At 36.0% G+C, this 19,471-nt stretch overlaps 3 protein-coding genes and 1 long non-coding RNA gene across 7 annotated transcripts in view; 2 read left to right on the top strand and 2 right to left on the bottom strand.

Moving 5' to 3' along the window:
- Positions 1-7,239, top strand: part of tmem63ba (transmembrane protein 63Ba) — a 37,544-nt gene extending 30,305 nt beyond the window's left edge. For 3 of the 4 annotated variants that reach the window (XM_051916689.1, XM_051916687.1, XM_051916686.1), the window contains 4 exons: positions 95-262; positions 722-837; positions 934-996; positions 3,765-7,239. In XM_051916689.1, coding sequence (XP_051772649.1) covers positions 95-262; positions 722-837; positions 934-996; positions 3,765-3,911 — 494 coding nt within the window. In that variant the 3' untranslated portion in view covers positions 3,912-7,239. The remainder of the gene's footprint in view (positions 1-94; positions 263-721; positions 838-933; positions 997-3,764) is intronic. The other variant, XM_051916688.1, reaches the window with a different exon arrangement.
- LOC127524827 (uncharacterized) overlaps positions 1-19,471 on the bottom strand; it is a 270,726-nt gene that overhangs the window by 20,890 nt on the left and 230,365 nt on the right. The gene's annotated exons all lie outside the window — the stretch shown is intronic.
- LOC127524813 (zinc transporter ZIP9) lies at positions 10,446-17,334 on the top strand. Its single transcript, XM_051916773.1, has 7 exons — positions 10,446-10,726; positions 11,271-11,376; positions 12,424-12,597; positions 12,846-12,914; positions 13,312-13,397; positions 16,182-16,316; positions 16,571-17,334. The coding sequence occupies exons 1-7, from the start codon at positions 10,631-10,633 to the stop codon at positions 16,829-16,831; spliced, it is 927 nt and encodes a 308-aa protein (XP_051772733.1). The 5' UTR covers positions 10,446-10,630; the 3' UTR covers positions 16,832-17,334.
- Positions 17,469-19,471, bottom strand: part of LOC127524800 (coiled-coil domain-containing protein 177) — a 3,911-nt gene continuing 1,908 nt past the window's right edge. The window contains 1 exon segment of the mRNA XM_051916731.1: positions 17,469-19,471. This exon segment is cut by the window's right edge and continues 301 nt beyond it. Coding sequence (XP_051772691.1) covers positions 19,440-19,471 — 32 coding nt within the window. The 3' untranslated portion in view covers positions 17,469-19,439.

Genomic DNA, 19,471 nt, shown 5'->3' with positions numbered 1-19,471 from the left:
GCATCGTGGTGGTGGCACGTTTTCCACAGGCAAGCACCACTCACATCATCTTCAAACAGTGTAAAAACCTGGCTGACTTTAATTTTGTCTTCAGGCTTGATGTACATGCTACTGAAGCACCTGGTGGACAGGTATAACATGTATTATGCCTACCTGCCCTCCAAACTGGATAAGAAAATCCACTCTGGAGCTGTCAACCAAGTGGTGGCAGCACCCATCCTCTGCCTCTTCTGGCTTCTCTTCTTCTCTACTGTCCGTACAGGTAAGACACTGCCAAACAGATCGAAGAAATAATCGGCCAACGAATAGATTATCAAAATAATCGTTAGTAGCAGCCCTAATTTAAATATCCTATTTAAAAAAAAAAAATGTAAATGGTCTTGCATTTTCTCTCAAACTGATGGATGTCATTTTGTCCAAGCCTTAATTTATGAATATAATTAATTAATTTAATATATATAATATATATCGTATGTATATTGGAGTGGTGATGTGATATTATCCTTGTAAACAGTTTCCAGTATTTCAGTAATAAGTGTCCATATTTAAAATGGCTGTACATTGCCACGAAGCCCAACAGTTACCGTACGGTGCATTTAAGTGGCAAAAAATAGGGCTTTAGATACTATACTCCAGATTAACTGCACAAAGATTCTTGTCATGTCTCTAATATGGTTTTTCTCCCCACTTTCTCCTCTTATTTTTTTTTTACGTTTTAAAGGTTTTAAAGCTCCAACATCAATGTTTACTTTTGTGGTTCTGATCATCACCATCATCATCTGCCTCTCCCATGTCGTCTTCGGTCATTTCAAATACCTCAGTGCGCACAATTATAAGGTCAGAAACCACTTTGTCTAATTTTTCGGTTTTCATACACAGTCTAGCCCAGAACTTTCTCTAATTCGCAAAGTGCTCTTCCTGTATTCACAACAGGTTGACATGGACGGTGTGGACAATGGACAACCACCAGGTTCATCCCCACCTGTCAAGTCTATGGTAAGATTATTATTATTTTTTTTTTTTATAATCATGACAGCTGTGCCTGCGTCACATCATGATGAGCAAGAAAGCATTTTGGCATCCCTAGTTTTTTCCCTAGTTTGATTTCTCGATTTTAATCGATTCTTAATTTGATGAACCGATATAGATTCTTAAATCCCAAGAATCAATCTTTTAGTCAATGCTGTTTTCACTTGATGAATGAACAAAACTTTGTAGCGCCTTCAAGCCAATAAATCATAAAAAGCATTGTGCTTTATTAATTTTGATATAAAACAAAGTCTCAGCTTGCAAATTCTGTCAATTGTTTTTGAAATTCAAACACAAAATACTGCTTTGGCACACTTTAATGTGGCGTGACAAATTGCTGTAGATGCCTCAATTCAAGCAGCACTTGAATTGATCATCTGATTTACTAGTTAAAGCAATAAACATGAATGAACATCAGAAGGTATGTTGAAAGATACAATACAACTTACAGAAATCCATATAATGGCTTGTAATCGTTTAATCAGTAGCTACATGTACACTTTTTGTTTCAATCGGAATTAATTAATTGATGAATCCGAACATAGTGCTTACATGAATGCTAAAGTTACTAAAGTGAACGGGTTGATGTGCGCGTTTATATGTCACAAGCTTTAAATCGGAATTGATTTTTTTGCATGCGCACACTGCACGAATATCGAGATTTTCCTAAATTTCTTCTTTTCTTTGTTTTAAAGAGCAGACTTATCTATTTCGGGTCCTATTATGAGACGATGATCACATGAACCGTTGTGCCGTGCTGCTTATATTTATCAAGCAGTAAAAACGCCCCTTCCCGCACACAAAACAAGGCATCTGTGGATGAAAGTCTGAAACAAAGACTAGTGGGACATTGTCCTGCTCCATTTCACAGACTATGAGTGGAAGGAGAATTTTAGAATGACACGATAGTCATTTATGACACTTCTTTCAACAACAACAGCAACAACTCGTTCCTCGCGTCATACGTCATTACACCAGTTCTACATCATTGCACATGCGCAGAATTTTTCCGGTTTTGGCTTTAAGTCCGATCAAGTGTTTACATGTCCTCTCGATCGAGGTTTAAACAACCCCATACAATCTGAATGAAATTTTATTCGGATTTAACCAATTCATTCCGATTGACTTTGTTACATGTGACATTTTCATTTCGACTGTGCTAGTAGCCCGATTACAATCAGATTATTAGGGTCCATTTAAACGCAGCTAGAGTTTCAACCGTGGAAAGATGTCAGTAAAACAGCTTGTGAAGGTCGTCACGCATAAACTCGATAGTCAGCTGGAATAATTTGCTCTAGAGAAGTGCATTTTGTTAAATATATGCACTATATTACATATTCATTGTTTCTACTTAAACTGTTCTTCAATATTATGAATAAATCTGTCATGAAAACAAGTGATGACAGCCACCATTTAAATTTATAAAATGTTATATTTCAAAAAACAAAGAGTAGAAACAGGGCACAAAATTAACACTCGCTAAGCGCCAAATGAGAGTAAAAATTGGCGAGTATATAAAACAATGTCACTCGCCAGCTGGCTGGTAACATTTTTATGAATTTTAACAATGCATGAACGTGAATAAACATAAACAACACTCGGAACAGTTGATGGGCCAGCGCTGCATCATGAGGACAGCATAAGTTTTGATAAGAAGACGACTCAAAAGGGAGCTAATTTCTTTTGCACACTATGTGTAAAGTTTTGTGTGCACACATCCGAAGCGCTTGCCCAAACAGCCGCGTCAAACGGCGTGCGAATACCAAACTAAGCTCTCTTTCATGTCTTCTTGCAATTTAGTGGACAAATTCACACAAAATTGTCAAAAAATAGAAAGTATCCTAGTAAACATTGTCGGTTATGTCTTAAATGAACATTAAAAGTTGACAATATAAACGTGTACAGTGTTCAGTATCAGTATATTATCTGTCGATTCGCTCTTAAAGTGACAGTAGCCTGTGTATCTGTGTTTTTAATGTCAATCAAACAACAAAGGACAAAGAAAAAAATCACTTACTGCTCTTGACTGAATAACTTTTGTAACTTTATTAAGGATTAATCAATAAGGATGTTTAATTTATACAGTGAAGACTATTTATTAAATTCCTGTAACTGAAAACTATTGTTACACCTACCCGAAAAAACCTGAAAAGCATTGTTTATTTCATTTGTATCTTTATTACATTGAATTTATTTGTGCTTTTGCTTGCTTATTTGTTCTTGTTTACTTGTCTTGAATGTTTTGAATTTAGTATGTTTAACTAATGTTTAAAATTAGTAGGCTAGTAATTTTAGCTGTCATATCAAAATTGTGAATTTTCACTGGTATCTAAAATTTTGGTGTCATAAATGCCTGTTTTTGCAAAAACAGTTTCATGGCCGGTAAATTTTCATAATTTCGTGGCAAAAAGTTAGTTTTAGGCCCTGAGTAGAAACATAATTATGTCATTAACAAGTTATTATTATAAAAACGTCTTCGTGTAATTTAAATGTTTGTATACAAATCAGTAACATTTAACTTTAATGTTATAAATGTGACAGGGTTCCCTGTATAGTTTACAGCATTAGTTAAGAATTCAGAATTGAATCGAAAGCTTGTGAATCAAAATTGAATCAAATCGTGAAATTTGTGTCAAGACCCAGCCCTAGTTTTATGTAGTAGTTATTCATCTGACATTAATGTACAGCTCTGATATTTTTTCTGCTGTACATCTTCACATTCTGTTTATCATCAGCAGACGTACGTCGCCCAAGTGCTACAGGACGAGAAGGGCAGTGGCGAGGACGAGGGCCAGGGGTCCTCACAAGATGAGGAAGTGGTGACCGAGGGTGATTTCCAGTCAGGAGAGGACAGCCTTATTGAGAACGAGGTGCATCAGTGACCCATGCTAGGGCCACACCATGTGCTGAACTTAAGAGAAACTAGCAGGAGATCCACTACACCTCACTACACTTACTCTGTGTGCGTGTGTGTGTGTGTGCGCGTGCGTGTGTGTGTGAATCCATCATGGCTGACAGCTAAAACACTCCTTTATCATTGAGGCTTGGAGACAGGATGGCCAATTGTCAAGAATCTGAAGTGGCTTGTGATTGTCCTCCAACTATAAGAAACTGGTTCATCATAGTTTCATAGTTCATTGTTTGCCCTGTTCGTACAGCATTTGGTCAATAGTAGCAAGTTTCTCGCCCTTACAAGCGAACGTCTAGTAAATAATACCAAAAATAGTAATGATCACTCATAATTTGCCATTTAAAATTTTAATTTACCTATGTTATGATGAATTGAAACCGCTATAGTGCCATCTCAGGTGGGCAGTAAAATCGCATATCAGGGCGGATATCACCTCCAAATCTTTTGCATAAAGAAAGTATCAGAAGATTTCTTAGATAGAAATACATAGGGTTACATTGGGTAATAGTCGATTTATACAGTTAAAAACAAAAATAGATGTACAATTTCTATCTGTTTACCATCTTTCAGTGATTTCAGTGACAATATTGTGAGAAATCACATGTATTAGAAATGCTTGTGGAATAAACATCCATCCGAATGACAGACTGTTGAGCTGAGGTTTTGAGTTTGGCAAGGGAACCTTTAAAAACCAAATCTTGTTCTTTTCTTGGCTGATATGGCACTATAGCACAATATGCAGATTAATTAATGCAACTTTCCATTGTTCTCTAACAAGTGAATGTATTTAACATAAAGGCCATTACTAATGGAAAACTCACTCCAGCCTGCTGAATAAACGTATTATGAGGAAAACAGCCGCCGAACACTTAATTGTCTCAACTGGAAAAGCCACTTTCAGACTGTCCTACAGACTCGAAGGCAATTCGCCATCCCTGTAACTTTTCAAGGTCAAAGTCAAACGCATATCCCACCGTCTTCTGCGCATCTAATGTGTCAAGAGTTTAGACATAATCCTTCGCATTACTAATCCATACTTGCGCTAGTATGCGTGATACGACACTGCTTTCTGAATGAATCAGGCACCAAATGGACCAACTTTGTGTTGCTCTACTGTGGAATGTTCTGTCCATGACTGATACCGTAGCAAACTGAACTTAAACGCACAGCAGATTCCCTATGTTGACCTTAAGGTGGGATTTTTCTTTTTATTATGCATGGGTATGATGGTTTCATCAGTTTTTTTTTTTTTTTTTTGGCGCTAACAAGTGATAATGTAGACATTAACCATTAAACATCAAACATATATTACTACTTATAAATTACTGTGCATTGGAAACATACCCAGAATCTTTGAACATCCTTAAAATTGGGTAATATATGATGATAGCAAGATCTCATTGGGTCATATAAGCATATGTGTCTTTAATATGGCCTTCTTTATTGCTATTGTGGTGTGTTCCTTTGCATTTTTTACAAGAGAACTGGAAATAATAGAATCCGTGCTTTGGTTCTTCTTACCTGTGTGCATTCACTGACACTTGCAGTTCTGAGATCATTTGATTGGGTTTATGCATCATTTAGTGGTTGAAGCCTGAAAAAAAGAATAAAAAATTTAGTACAATTACCACTATTTATTGACCACTGATTTTATTTTTTTTTGACAACTACACTCTTTATATCTGTTTGTCGCCATGTTCGGACATTTATGCTACTTTGTCCATTATATACAAATTGCATTTTTGCTCTCTGTGCAAGTCAGAACTGGAAACATAACATTTTTTTGGAGCAGACAAAGGCTGTGCCCGAGTACTTGCTTTAACATCATTTTATTTTCTTTGTCCAGCCCCTAATTTTGTTAATCGTTCCTGCTGGTGGACCTAAATAGTTCTCATTGTGTCATTTGTTTACAGGAATAGCAATGCAGTGTTTGAACTGTCATCTTCTGCAACAAATGTTGACTTGAAACAGTCACCAGGTGTAAGCTTGTGAATTAGAACATTAGGAAGCTAATCAGTGATATTTTTAGTAGGGATGCACCGATACCAAGCTCGTGTACTTGTACTCGTAAAAATACCCCCGATACCGAAGACCGATACCTCACGTGACATAACTGACAGAATTTTCCATGCACAGTGTGGAAATACTTTAAAATTAATGACAACCCACACATTGCGAACTGCATGCTGAATGACACAGACCAGAAGCGCTCTCTCTCTCTTGCGCGTGATCCCAGTACTCTCAGACAGCGCGCGATCAGTTCTCCTTGCGCCTGAATGGTCAAATGCACAAATGTCTATAGTTGTCAATGTCCATCGTGTTAAGTATTTCACGTAAATACAGTCGGTTATGGCTTAAGTGGATGTAAACACTGGGTGAAAACAGGATGTGTGTCAGTATTACATCCATGGATTCGCTCTTAAAATGACAGTAGCCTAATTAAATATTTGTCTGTTAATAAAACAACAAAAGATGTTAAATTAATATAAATATAAATATAGGCATCGGTATCGGCGAGTACCAGGAAAAAAATATCGGTACTCATACTCAGTCCTTAAAAAATGGTATCGCTGCATCCCTAATTTTTAGTTAATTTATGTATATAATCACACTAATCTACCAATCACTGAGGAGCTATGTAACTTTTAAATGCAAATAACACTGTAGGCTATGCACTTCATGTGAAATACTGTATGTAACATTATCATGGTGTATGTAACAATTTCAAGCCATTTTGTTTTTCTCATTGATCTTGTTTGGACAACATTGAGTAACTCTGTACGTCTGACGCTCTTGCTGCTTAGATACTGTAGGTGATGTCCGTATGACTGCATCCCGGATCTGTTTAAGGAAAAACACTGTTCTGAAGCATGATGCGGTGGCAATAATTTATTTATGCATCTTTATGACTTTTCCTGTTTGTTACAGATGTTGTCCACAGTATTTATTTCATTTGTCTATTATTTTATTCCATCTTTTGAATTAACTGGCTGTTGACCTGGAATGAAGAGGTTAAATCACTGTAATATTTTTGTAAATAGAAGCATTGCGCTGCTCTCGGAACTTAACTGTATTAACATTTGTACAGCTTAGTCAGCGAAAACGTGTACAGTCAACCATGAATTGTTTGCTTTTGTCCATTCAGATTTCCCCTAAGATCGTACTATGCTTGCGATTTGCTGTTTTTAATAGTTTTGTATCTCAACCTCCCCTCAAATGATCTTTTGTACAGTGTCATCTCCAAACTCTTACATGTCTTTGAACAATAAAATAGACATTTACTGACAAAACCATATAAAGTGTGAAGAAATTCTTTATCACCATGTCATTTAGAAATGATACAAAGAAATGTACTAATTGTGTTTCACTTTTACAGATTTTTTTTTATTCAGTTCTAGCATTTTGTTGCACATTGTTTTTGCTCCCAAGTATTCAAAAACTGCTATATATATATATCTTTACTTCCTAATAGGTTTAAAGATGTATATGGGCCATTCTGCAGAATTGGTGCAAACTGCTGTCCCACAACCAAAAAACACATTTATAAAGCATTTAAGTATTCAAATTTTAGATGTTTACTTAATATATATAAAGCTTAATATATATAAAATCTTCATTTATTGGGTACTTTCAATTGGAAGGTGTCTGTCCCGAACCCTAACCCATAAATTTCAACTTGTGAAAATATTGAAATATTTTTTGCAATTTTTTCCATTGTTGTTTTTAAAAATATCTTTTTGAGTTATTTTTAAATAATGAAATTTTATGTAAAAAAAACAAAAATGTCATTTTCATGTCTCTACCGAAACAGTGTGTGTGTTTTAGTCCATTGTCTGAGACTGATTTTAACACACTTCTACATTTCTGATCAGGAAATATTCCTGTGTCCTTCCCTCTCATAGTCTCTCTTTCACAGTAGATAGGTCCATCATTCTGAGTTAAATGTGTTTAGGGAACTTTAGGGAACGTCACTAACAAACACCTTTTTCTGCAATTAAGCAAACTTTTTTGGGTGTTATTCCATAAAATGTAGTTTTTATGTGTTTCATAACTGTGCTAGCTAACCATGTGCAGATTAGCATCTTTGAGCGCCTCAAAAGTGTCTAAAATTGTCACTACCGAAACTTCACCATGTTTCAGTCGTGACTGTTTCGGTAGTGACAAAAGGGAACATGTAATCCTTTATTTGGGCGAAATGAACAAAATTTTAGTACAGTTATGCAAATCATTAGTATTTTAATATGTTTTAGTATGTGAGTTAAATCCTGTAATGTGATGTGGTCACTACCGACACATTACTGTCACCTCCGGAAATGTGCAGTCACGACCGAAACATGGGATGTTTTGTCAAAAATAAAGTATATTGAATGATCAACTAAGATGTTATTATAGTGTTTGGTTCAATGTTTATTCAAACTAATGAATCCTTCACTTTGAAATCAGTTTGATAAACTTTCACAAAGAAAGATTGGATTCAAAATACAACAAATGTTATAAATCACACTTGAAATTTTGTTAAAATTGTAATTGTTATTGATTTACCTGTGAAAACTTTTTTTTTTAAAGAAATAGCAAAAAATATATTTACAAGGTAGATGTAAACAAAATCCTAATAGGTCAATGTAACCCTTCTTATTAAATTATTTATTATTGTGTTTCGGTAGTGACAAATTTGGAGAGAGGAAAAATATTCCAAAACTTTCTGAAAATACATTATGAGAATTAACTGTACTATTACTAGAAATGTGTACCTTGGATATGATACAATTTGCATACATACAAAATTTGTGGAAAAAGACATTTTTTTCAAGACGTTTCCAACATTGAACCACTTCTGTAGAATGACCCATAAAGGTCCATGTCCAAACATGGACTGCTTATTTAAAACATAGCAAGCAGTGTAGTTTAGATTACAGTGAACAGTATGATTATTTTACTGATATATCAGTATTGAGTATTTTGTGCTTGTATAGAAATGAAAAAGGTATAATTTTACAGCAATGATTTTTTAATTACTGAAACTTCTTGTTGTTGATGAACACTAATGACTTACTAAAATGTGATTGTCAATTAACTAAAAAACAAACGATTTTACACTTACACAAGAAAAAGAATGCAAATATCCAATTATAAAGTTTAAATAATATGGTTTAAAAATGCTCTTTTTCTCCTATAAGGAATCATTTTAAGGCAGCTTTCTTCTCTCTGCCACGAAACAGTGAGTACAATATTTGACCTCTTCTCAGTCTTATGGTGGAGTCTTGTGATGTGTCTCCAGAGAAGGAAAAACAGGAACAGAGTCATAAAGCTCTCACGTTTCTCTGATATCTGATTCACTAACGAATCTTTCACAAGAACCGATTCTTTTCAATGGTAGAATCGAATCATTCGACTGCATTTGGCGTCGGCAAAAAAAAGTGTTTACCAATAATTACAGGACAAAGAGATAGAGGTTAAATATTAGACTCCATGGTTGTATTTCTATATTTCTTTATTATAGTAATGAATTCGCCGTTCTGAATTCAAACTGTCGGTATGAATCTGATAACCATATTAACAAAGCTCTAGTCGTATTATTTTAAAATTCTCATTACCTATAACATTATAACCTCAATCTTCTTATGACAATTCTCTCACACAATGTTTTAATTTATTTTAGAAGTTAATAAAGTATTTCGTCGTAGAGAAAAAAGCCTCTTACCTCAGACGCTCTTGTCCGCGCGCGCTATCGAATCAGTTCAAGATGATGACGCGTTTTAACGGTCATCGGCATCGTAAATCCTGCAAAGTTTTTTATATTTTCATTTTCTTTTTAAATGTATGTACATTTATAACAATATACTTGGTATTATATTACCTTTGATTCAAATTACAAAAAAAAAAAATAAAAATAAAAAAACTAGTTAATGCTGCTGTGAGGGTGATGGTAAAGTTGACATCTTTCTCTCTATTTTTTCCACTTTTGTAAGTCGTGAAAGCGCTATTATGGAGTTTTTCTTTTGCTATTTGAGTAAATGGGAACACAAAACATATATATATATTTAATGTAGTCTCGCATTCACCGCAAGTTTACCCAACTATGACGACTTCCGCTTCTGAGAAACCCGGAAATGTGAAAAGAGAAAAAACGTTTAAATGATATGAATATTCACAGTGTACTTAAGTGACTCTTGCCAGCTGTTGTTGTTGTTGTTTCCCCCCTAACATAGGCAATAATCTTCCACAAACGTTGCATTGTGGTTATATTTTGGTATTCACTACGTATTCACAAATGTAGTTCAAAAGTTTTTTATACTGATGCATTGAGGTAATTTTCACAACCTAATAGTGATAACATACTAATACATAAATTTTACTACAGAAGCAAAACGTAAAATCCCGGCTGAGGGTTTGTCTGAGGACACTTCTGGGAGTTGGCGAATCAGTTCACCGAAAAGAACCGATTCTCTTAAATGAATCGAACTGTCTTCTGGGCATTAGTATCGTGTAATTCGGTCCCACAGACTCTAGGGGTGTAGTTTAGGGTTTTGTAAGGTTATGGAGGGTGTTGAGACGTGGAGAACTCCACTATGCCTTGTTCAAAGAGGATATTGTGTCTTCCTTTTGTGTTTTAGGGTGTTTATTACATGTGATGCAGCCTGAATGTGCGCTAAGAAGTTTAATCGGAAGGGCTGAAGAACAGAAGCAGTCATGGACGGAGCTTGGGGTGTTATTCTCATATCTCTGGCTATGTTTGTGGGATGTTTCGTGCTCGGGATAATTCCACTATTGATCAATTTATCAGAGGTAAGATGATGAATATTCATATTCAACAAGTGTTGATGTACTAAAGATTTAAAGCAGAACATTACGGGATCGGATAGTAAACTGTAACGTTACAGACGATAAATCAAGACATCAAATGCAAATAAAAACATTGTTGCATGCATATTAAATGAAGTTTAGCTGTATCGGTTAGGCGTTTACTATACCCTGTACTTTAACCTGTGGATTTGAGTTCAGTCACGTAGCTGTTTTTCTGCACGTGATATTTGGATCTAAAAATCTCTACTGTTGCAAGCATTTAACTTTATATAGTTAGAATTGAATGTCAAAGTACAAAAACTTACTGTGGTATACATGGTACGATTACCATGTTCATATACTATGGTACTTCAAAGAATACCATGGTGCATGTCTAAAAACACAGCAATATCTGGTACTTTTTTGTCAGTGTCATATTTTAAACCACGTAAGTCCATTATTATTAACAGTTAATGCAGTAAAACTCTATTTTGACATTGTAAAACGAGTTTAAAGTAATTTTAAGACATTTTCTCCACCCTTACAGCACAAACTGCAGTTGATTACTGTGCTGGGGGCGGGGCTTCTATGTGGCACTGCTCTGTCAATCATCATCCCAGAGGGGGTGGAGTTAGTGCAGGAGTCATGGAAAGGTGAGGCTGGCCATCTTCCTCTATTTTATTCATTCACTTCCTTTTCAGGGAATGAATATGCATAATCATGTGCACTCTGTGTTTACTTTTATCCAAAGTCATTTAGAGGATTAGTTCACTTCAGAATTAAAATTTCCTGATAATTTACTAGCCCCAATGTCATCCAAGATGTTCATGTCTTTCTTTCTTCAGTCGAAAGGAAATTAAGGTTTTTGAGGAAAACATTACAGGATTTTTCTCCATATAGTGGACTTCACTGGGGTTCAGCGGGTTGAAGGTCCAAATGTCAGTTTCAGTGCAGCTTCAAAGAGCTCTACATGATCCCAGACGAGGAATAAGAGTCTTATCTAGAGAAACCATCGGCCATTTTCTAAAAAAAAATAAAAAATTTATACACTTTTTAACAACAAATCCTTGTCTTGCACTGCTCTGTGATGCTCCACGCATTACGTAATCATGTTGGAAAGGTCACACGTGACCGCGGTAGAGTGAAAAACTTCATCTCATTTTCTCCTCCAACTTCAAAATTGTCTAACATTGTTGTTTTACCTTTTTTTGGACATTTGACTTAGTCTTTGCTTGTTCAATTTGTAAACTTCTGCCTACGTCACACGTGACCTTTCCAACGTGATTACGTAATGTGTGGCGCATCACAGAGCAGTGCAAGATGAGCATTTGTACTTAAAAAGTATATAAAATTTTTATTTGTTTTAGAAAATGTCCGATGGTTTCTCTAGATAAGACTCTTATTCCTCATCTGGGATCATGTAGAGCTCTTTGAAGCTGCACTGAAACTGACATTTGGACCTTCAACCCGTTGAACCCCAGTGAAGTCCACTATATGGAGAAAAATCCTGGAACGTTATCCTTAATTCTTTTCGACTGAAGAAAGAAAGACATGAACATCTTGGATGACATGGCGGTGAGTAAATTATCAGGAAATTTTAATTCTGTACTGAACTAATCCTTTAAAAGGTAACCCCATATTGAGCAGACCATGAATAATTGATGTTTGCTAATACGCGTGTTCTCCTCCTCCACATGTAGACTGGTATTGCTCCACTATGGGAGAGAATCAAAATATCTCCGAATCAAATTCAACACTTCATCTAGTCGCAAAAAAAGGTCTGCGTCCTCACTTCTTCATAGGAGTCTCTCTCGTCTTGGGCTTTACGCTCATGTTTGTGGTGGACCAGATTGCCAACTACTGCTCCATGCACGGTACCTCGATGCTTCTTCTCATTATAAACACAGTTCTATACTTCTACACTCATAGAAATGCATAGTGTATGTTGCCTAATATTGTTTTTAATAATTTTAGAAATTGTATACAATAAAAGCATGCATCATGAATTGAATTTATTCCACTCGGCCGCAGACAGACACAATGAAGTCTGTGGAAAAACAACCTGGTGTGAAACGCTGCCAACTGCTCCCTTGAGGATATTTCTGTTTGTCTTGTTTCCCAGAATCCCGAGCGCACATGTACAGCGGCAACAGCATTACTGCCACCCTGGGTCTTCTTATTCACGCCGCAGGTAACGAGGGCTTCACTTCCACTGTTGTGTTCCCACATTACCCAGATAAAACAGATTACATTACAGTGACTCATGCCAGTCCTGAGGATGATTATTCAAGTCAGTGAACAATGGGTTTTCAATTCTGCTGTAATAATCTTCATCATGTGTTTATCACAGCATCTGTCCTATATTAACATAAAAGGAACACAGTCTGGGAACTAAAAACAGAATGAACTCATTGTAAGGTTTGGTGTTCATGGCTAGTTTTGCATTTCTGTTTTCACTCAAAGTGAATAATGATGCCTCAGGTCATTTGATTGTGGTGTTTTGTCAGTTGTGAAGTGATGCCCACAGCTGAAGTTGTGTTTGTGAGGAACATATTTGCATGACATTCTCTCTCTCTCTCTCTCTTCAGCTGATGGTGTCGCTCTGGGTGCAGCTGCCGCCTCGTCGCAGGTGTCCGTGCAGCTTGTCGTGTTTTTTGCTGTCATTTTGCACAAGGTCTTTGTCTTTTTTTCCCTCAACTATCTATACTAACACTGCTGAGTCATTCTGTATTAACTAGCTCAAACTTTTGGAAAATAGTTCCAAACAAAGCCACAGCAGAACAGAGTGATGTTTCGTTACTGAATGAATCCGCGGTTTTGAATGAATCGACTGAGTCATTGATTCATAAAAATGGCCACTTGCTTCGTTCCTGAAAGAATCAGCCGTGTGAATGAATCGTATGAATGAATGACTCAATCATTAAGACAGTGACTTGCTGGTTTTATTTTGGTTTATGTTTTAGTCATTTTTAGAGTATCATTTAATTTTTCATTCATATTCATACTATTTGTAATGTCTGTTTGATGCTTTACTTATCTAAAACAATAATGACTTTAAATGATCTTTTGCGGGGTAATTATGGAAGCATGGTTCCACCGTGAAATAAAAAATAAAGGTAATTGCGTCTTTTTATCTTACAATTCTGACTTCTTTTCTCAGAATTGCGAGATATAAAGTCAGAATTGCGAGTTATAAAGTCGGAATTGTGTGATATAAAGTCAGAATTGCGAGTTATAAAGTCAGAATTGTGTGATATAAAGTCGGAATTGTGTGATATAAAGTCGGAATTGCGAGATATAAAGTCAGAATTGCGAGTTATAAAGTCAGAATTGTGTGATATAAAGTCGGAATTGTGTGATATAAAGTCGGAATTGAGAGATATAAAGTCGGAATTGTGTGATATAAAGTTGGAATTGTGTGATATAAAGTTGGAATTGTGTGATATAAAGTCAGAATTGTGTGATATAAAGTCGGAATTGAGAGATATAAAGTCGAATTGAGAGATATAAAGTCGGAATTGTGTGATATAAAGTTGGAATTGTGTGATATAAAGTTGGAATTGTGTGATATAAAGTCGGAATTGTGAGATATAAAGTCGGAATTGTGAGATATAAAGTCGGAATTGTGAGATATAAAGTCGGAATTGTGTGATATAAAGTCGTAATTGTGTGATATAAAGTCGGAATTGTGAGATATAAAGTCGTAATTGTGTGATATAAAGTTGGAATTGTGAGATATAAAGTCGGAATTGCGAGTTATAAAGTCGTAATTGTGAGATATAAAGTCGTAATTGTGAGATATAAAGTCGGAATTGCGAGATATAAAGTCGGAATTGCGAGATATAAAGTCGGAATTGCGAGATACAAAGTCGGAATTGCGAGTTATAAAGTCGGAATTGTGAGATATAAAGTCGGAATTGTGTGATATAAAGTCGGAATTGTGAGATATAAAGTCGGAATTGTGAGATATAAAGTCGGAATTGAGAGATATAAAGTCGGAATTGTGAGATATAAAGTCGGAATTGTGTGATATAAAGTCGGAATTGTGAGATATAAAGTCGGAATTGTGAGATATAAAGTCGGAATTGAGAGATATAAAGTCGGAATTGTGAGATATAAAGTCAGAATTGCGAGTTATAAAGTCGGAATTGTGAGATATAAAGTCGGAATTGTGTGATATAAAGTCGGAATTGTGAGATATAAAGTCGGAATTGTGAGATATAAAGTCGGAATTGTGAGATATAAAGTCGGAATTGTGTGATATAAAGTCGGAATTGTGAGATATAAAGTCGGAATTGTGAGATATAAAGTCGGAATTGAGAGATATAAAGTCGGAATTGTGAGATATAAAGTCAGAATTGCGAGTTATAAAGTCGTAATTGTGAGATATAAAGTCGTAATTGTGAGATATAAAGTCGGAATTGCGAGATATAAAGTCGGAATTGCGAGATATAAAGTCGGAATTGCGAGATACAAAGTCGGAATTGCGAGTTATAAAGTCGGAATTGTGAGATATAAAGTCGGAATTGTGTGATATAAAGTCGGAATTGTGAGATATAAAGTCGGAATTGTGAGATATAAAGTCGGAATTGAGAGATATAAAGTCGGAATTGTGAGATATAAAGTCAGAATTGAGAGTTATAAAGTCAGAATTGCGAGATATAAAGTCGGAATTGTGTGATATAAAGTCGGAATTGCGAGTTATAAAGTCGGAATTGCGAGTTATAAAGTCGGAATTGTGTGATATAAAGTCGGAATTGTGAGATAAAGTCGGAATTGTGAGATAAAGTCGGAATTGTGAGATATAAAGTCGGAATTGAGAGATATAAAGTCGGAATTGTGAGATATAAAGTCGGAATTGTGAGATATAAAGTCGGAATTGAGAGTTATAAAGTCGGAATTGTGAGATATAAAGTCGGAATTGAGAGATATAAAGTTGGAATTGTGAGATATAAAGTCGGAATTGTGAGATATAAAGTCGGAATTGAGAGTTATAAAGTCGGAATTGTGAGATATAAAGTCGGAATTGAGAGTTATAAAGTCGGAATTGTGAGATACAAAGTCGGAATTGTGTGATATAAATTCGGAATTGTGAGATATAAAGTCGGAATTGCGAGTTATAAAGTCGTAATTGAGAGTTATAAAGTCGGAACTGCGAGATATAAAGTCAGAATTGTGAGAGAAATTGTGTGGTGGAAACAAGCTTCCATAGGTAATTTCTCAGCCAAAATTGATGTGCAATTCATTTGCAATTAATTTGATTAGTTAATCAGCACATTGTGTAATTCGTTTAAAAACATTTAATCGCTTGACAGCCCTAATAATAATATAATTTAATGGGGGGGGAATCATTGTCTACTGCCATGCATTTGTTGCCACATGCAGTACCATAACAGTCAGTGTACAATTTATCTTGCTTTATTCAACAGAAATGCACTTCCTCCCTCTCTCTCTTTAGGCTCCTGCCGCGTTTGGTCTTGTGTCTTTCCTCATGCACGCAGGTCTGGAGAGGAAGACTATTCAGAAGCATTTACTGGCATTCTCTGCTGCTGCGCCACTGATGGCCATCAGCACTTACTTCATCCTGAGTGCGGTGAGAGACCCCGTTCTCTTCATTCATCCTTTGAAACTTATTTCCAGTAGAACAGTTTGCAAAGCAACAAATATACAGTGTTATTTTAGTATTATTTATATGCTATTATAGTATTAATAGAGTGCTACAGGCATGACATCAAAACCCAAAGACTAATTCACCACTGGTTCCTTCGAGGTTTTATTTAATTCTTCTGTTGTTATTTTGCACTTACCTAAAATAAGTAATTAAAAAATATTTTTAATCTTTTGCAGTCTAATAGCTCTTCCCAGAACCGCCTGAGCGCCACAGGCATTGGCATGCTGTTCTCAGCTGGGACGTTCTTGTATGTGGCCACAGTTCATGTTCTGCCTGAAATCAACAGCAGAGGGCAGCAGCGCTCCACTCACCTCCACCATCATACAGGAACTAGATCCTACCAGCAGCAGGACGGTCTGGGCATCACAGAGAGCCTCATGCTCATCCTGGGGGCGGGACTTCCTGTGCTGTTGGCCCTCGGACTGCCAGATGATTAATCTGTAAAAACAATCCAACAGGCAAACATGACCTGTGACACGTGTAATGATTCATTTTTAAATGTTTATATTTTTATACAGATTTGAGGGTGCTCTTTGAGAGTTTTTCAGTTGAACTATTGGCAGTTTTAACTCTTAATTTGTTTTATTTGCCGAGAAACAAAATACAAGCCTGTGGTATGCTGGTGCAGTTAGGGTCCGGTATCGAATCAAAGACAAAAAAGATGGATATTTATGTTCTTCTATCTAGAAGCAATTTTTATTTTGTCTTGGAGATTAAGTAATTTTCTCACTGCCATAAAGTTGCAATACTTAAGTGCAATACGAGGCTCTTTTTCCAAAGAGATTAACAATATTGCTTCTTATTTTTTGACGTTTTGTATTAAATAAAGAATGCCTTGTATTAGTATAAACCAATGATTATTTTCAGAATTACTCTGCAGATGGCAGGACAGTCTCTCTGGTACATGACAATCTATTAAAAGCTGCTGTTTTGTGTGCAATTTTGTGTTTTGCAAATCACTTGTGTGGACATGGATCAACATTCCTGTCTGAAAACATAGTCCTAACCCAAAGTTATCCCCAAAACTAGGGAAGTGACAGGTGAATAACACCTAACCCTTGTTGCTAAGCCTAAACTTGACATAAACTGTAAACTTGTTCCTCAAATCTGAATCGTTGATTGGAATGTTGTTCCAGGATCAACAGAGATGAACTTGGTGAAAGATCTGCTGCTGATCAATAGCTATTGATACATCAATAGATGTGCAACTGACCAATGTCAGACTGATCAGGCATAACATTATGACCACCTTCAAAGTAACATCCACGTGGATGGCAGGACCCAAGGTTTCCCAACAGAACATTGCCCAAAGCATCACACTACCTCTGCCGGTTCCTTCCTTGGAGCACTTTTGATAGATACTGACCACTGCAGACCGGGAACACCCCACAAGAGCTGCAGTTTTGGAGATGCTCTGACCCAGTCGTCTAGCCGTCACAATTTGGTCCTTGTCAAACTCGCTCAAATCCATTTTTCCTGCTTCTAACACATCAACTTTGAGGACAAAATGTTCACTTGCTGCCGAATATATCCACTCACTAACAAGAGATGATCAGTGTTATTCACTTCACCTGTCAGTGCTCATAATGTCATGCCTGATCGGTGTAAATATATCTTAAACCTGCAATTTGAGATTAGTCAGTCATGCATGACAGATGATATTTTTAGGAACAAGAATGCCCTGATTGAAGCAATAAGCACAACGTGAAGGATTCAAATCAGTCTCAAACTTGCACAAAAAAAAAGTGAGAAATATTGTGAAAAATTCGAAAACTTTATTGGTTAATAAAGCATTCATAAATTCTATTTGTTCAAGTAAAAGTAAATAAATAAATATATTCTATAAAATAAATACTTGGCCTGTCGTTGGTGCAGTCTAAAAGCTTATCAATTGTCTTTGGCTTGATAAATACATTTATCAGTACTGTAAACGCCTCATTCGTATGAAAAACTAGTTCTTCATTGTCTAACACTTTTACATTTACATTTCTAATGTGCCTATGAAGTTGTTTTTGAATTCCTCTGTCTATTTGGCTGCATTCAAGTCCCCCTGCAGTCAATAACTTATCCCTTCAAACTCATCTTTGATCACAAAAATGACATATTTAATTTTTTTCCGGTGAAAAACGAATCTTCATGCCTTAAAATAGCTTGAATGTAACTCGACACCCTTGCTTCATTTACTATACGCGGATCTATGAATATGCTAATTAGCCCCGCCTCCCCTCACACGAGCTCAGAGATCCACTCGGTCAACTTACTGAGGTAAACGCTGCACAATGGTATTGCTTTTTACAACATCGGACACATTACTGTAATTAACATGATTAGCCTTTTGCTTGACTATGTTATCAATAATGTGCTGCTAATGTTACACGACTCCCTTGCACATTGAGATGGCAGACAGTCTCTCCGGTACATGAAAATCTATTAAAAGCTGCTTTTTTGTGTGCATTTTTGTGTTTTGCAAATCACTTGTGTGGACATGGATAACCAAAATGACATATTTCAATGTTTTATGTTTTTTTTTTTTCGGTGAAAAAAAAAAAATCATGCCTTAAAATAGCTTGAACATAACTCTACACCCTTGCTTCATTTATTATACGCGGATCTATGAATATGCTAATTAGCCCCGCCTCCACTCACTCGCACGAGCTCAGAGATTCACCCGCTCAACTTGGGGAGGTAAACACTGCACAACGCTACCACTTTTTACAACGTTGGACACATAACGGTAATTAATATAATTAGCTTCTTGACTATGTTATCAAACAGCTAATAATTAAACAGTTAATGATATGCTAAAGCCCGCCCGCACGTAGTAGGTAGTTCGTGACGTCAGAAACACCAGCGATTTCAAACCGCATTTTTAGATCACTGCCATTTTAAAGAGAAAATACTTGACTTGAATGAATTTGCACATGGTTCGTCTTAAAGCATATTAAAAACACCACATAGACATATAAACATTAAAAACTTGATTTTCACCACAGGGACACTTTAATACTATTATAATTAGATTCTCTTCAGTAGGACTAACACTATTCACAGTTTCAGGCGGCCCAAATGAGCGGTCA

The sequence above is a fragment of the Ctenopharyngodon idella genome, chromosome 13 (genome assembly GCF_019924925.1).
Source record: "Ctenopharyngodon idella isolate HZGC_01 chromosome 13, HZGC01, whole genome shotgun sequence".
In the NCBI taxonomy this organism is placed as follows: domain Eukaryota; kingdom Metazoa; phylum Chordata; class Actinopteri; order Cypriniformes; family Xenocyprididae; genus Ctenopharyngodon; species Ctenopharyngodon idella.
This window is presented reverse-complemented; position numbering and strand designations above follow the sequence as displayed.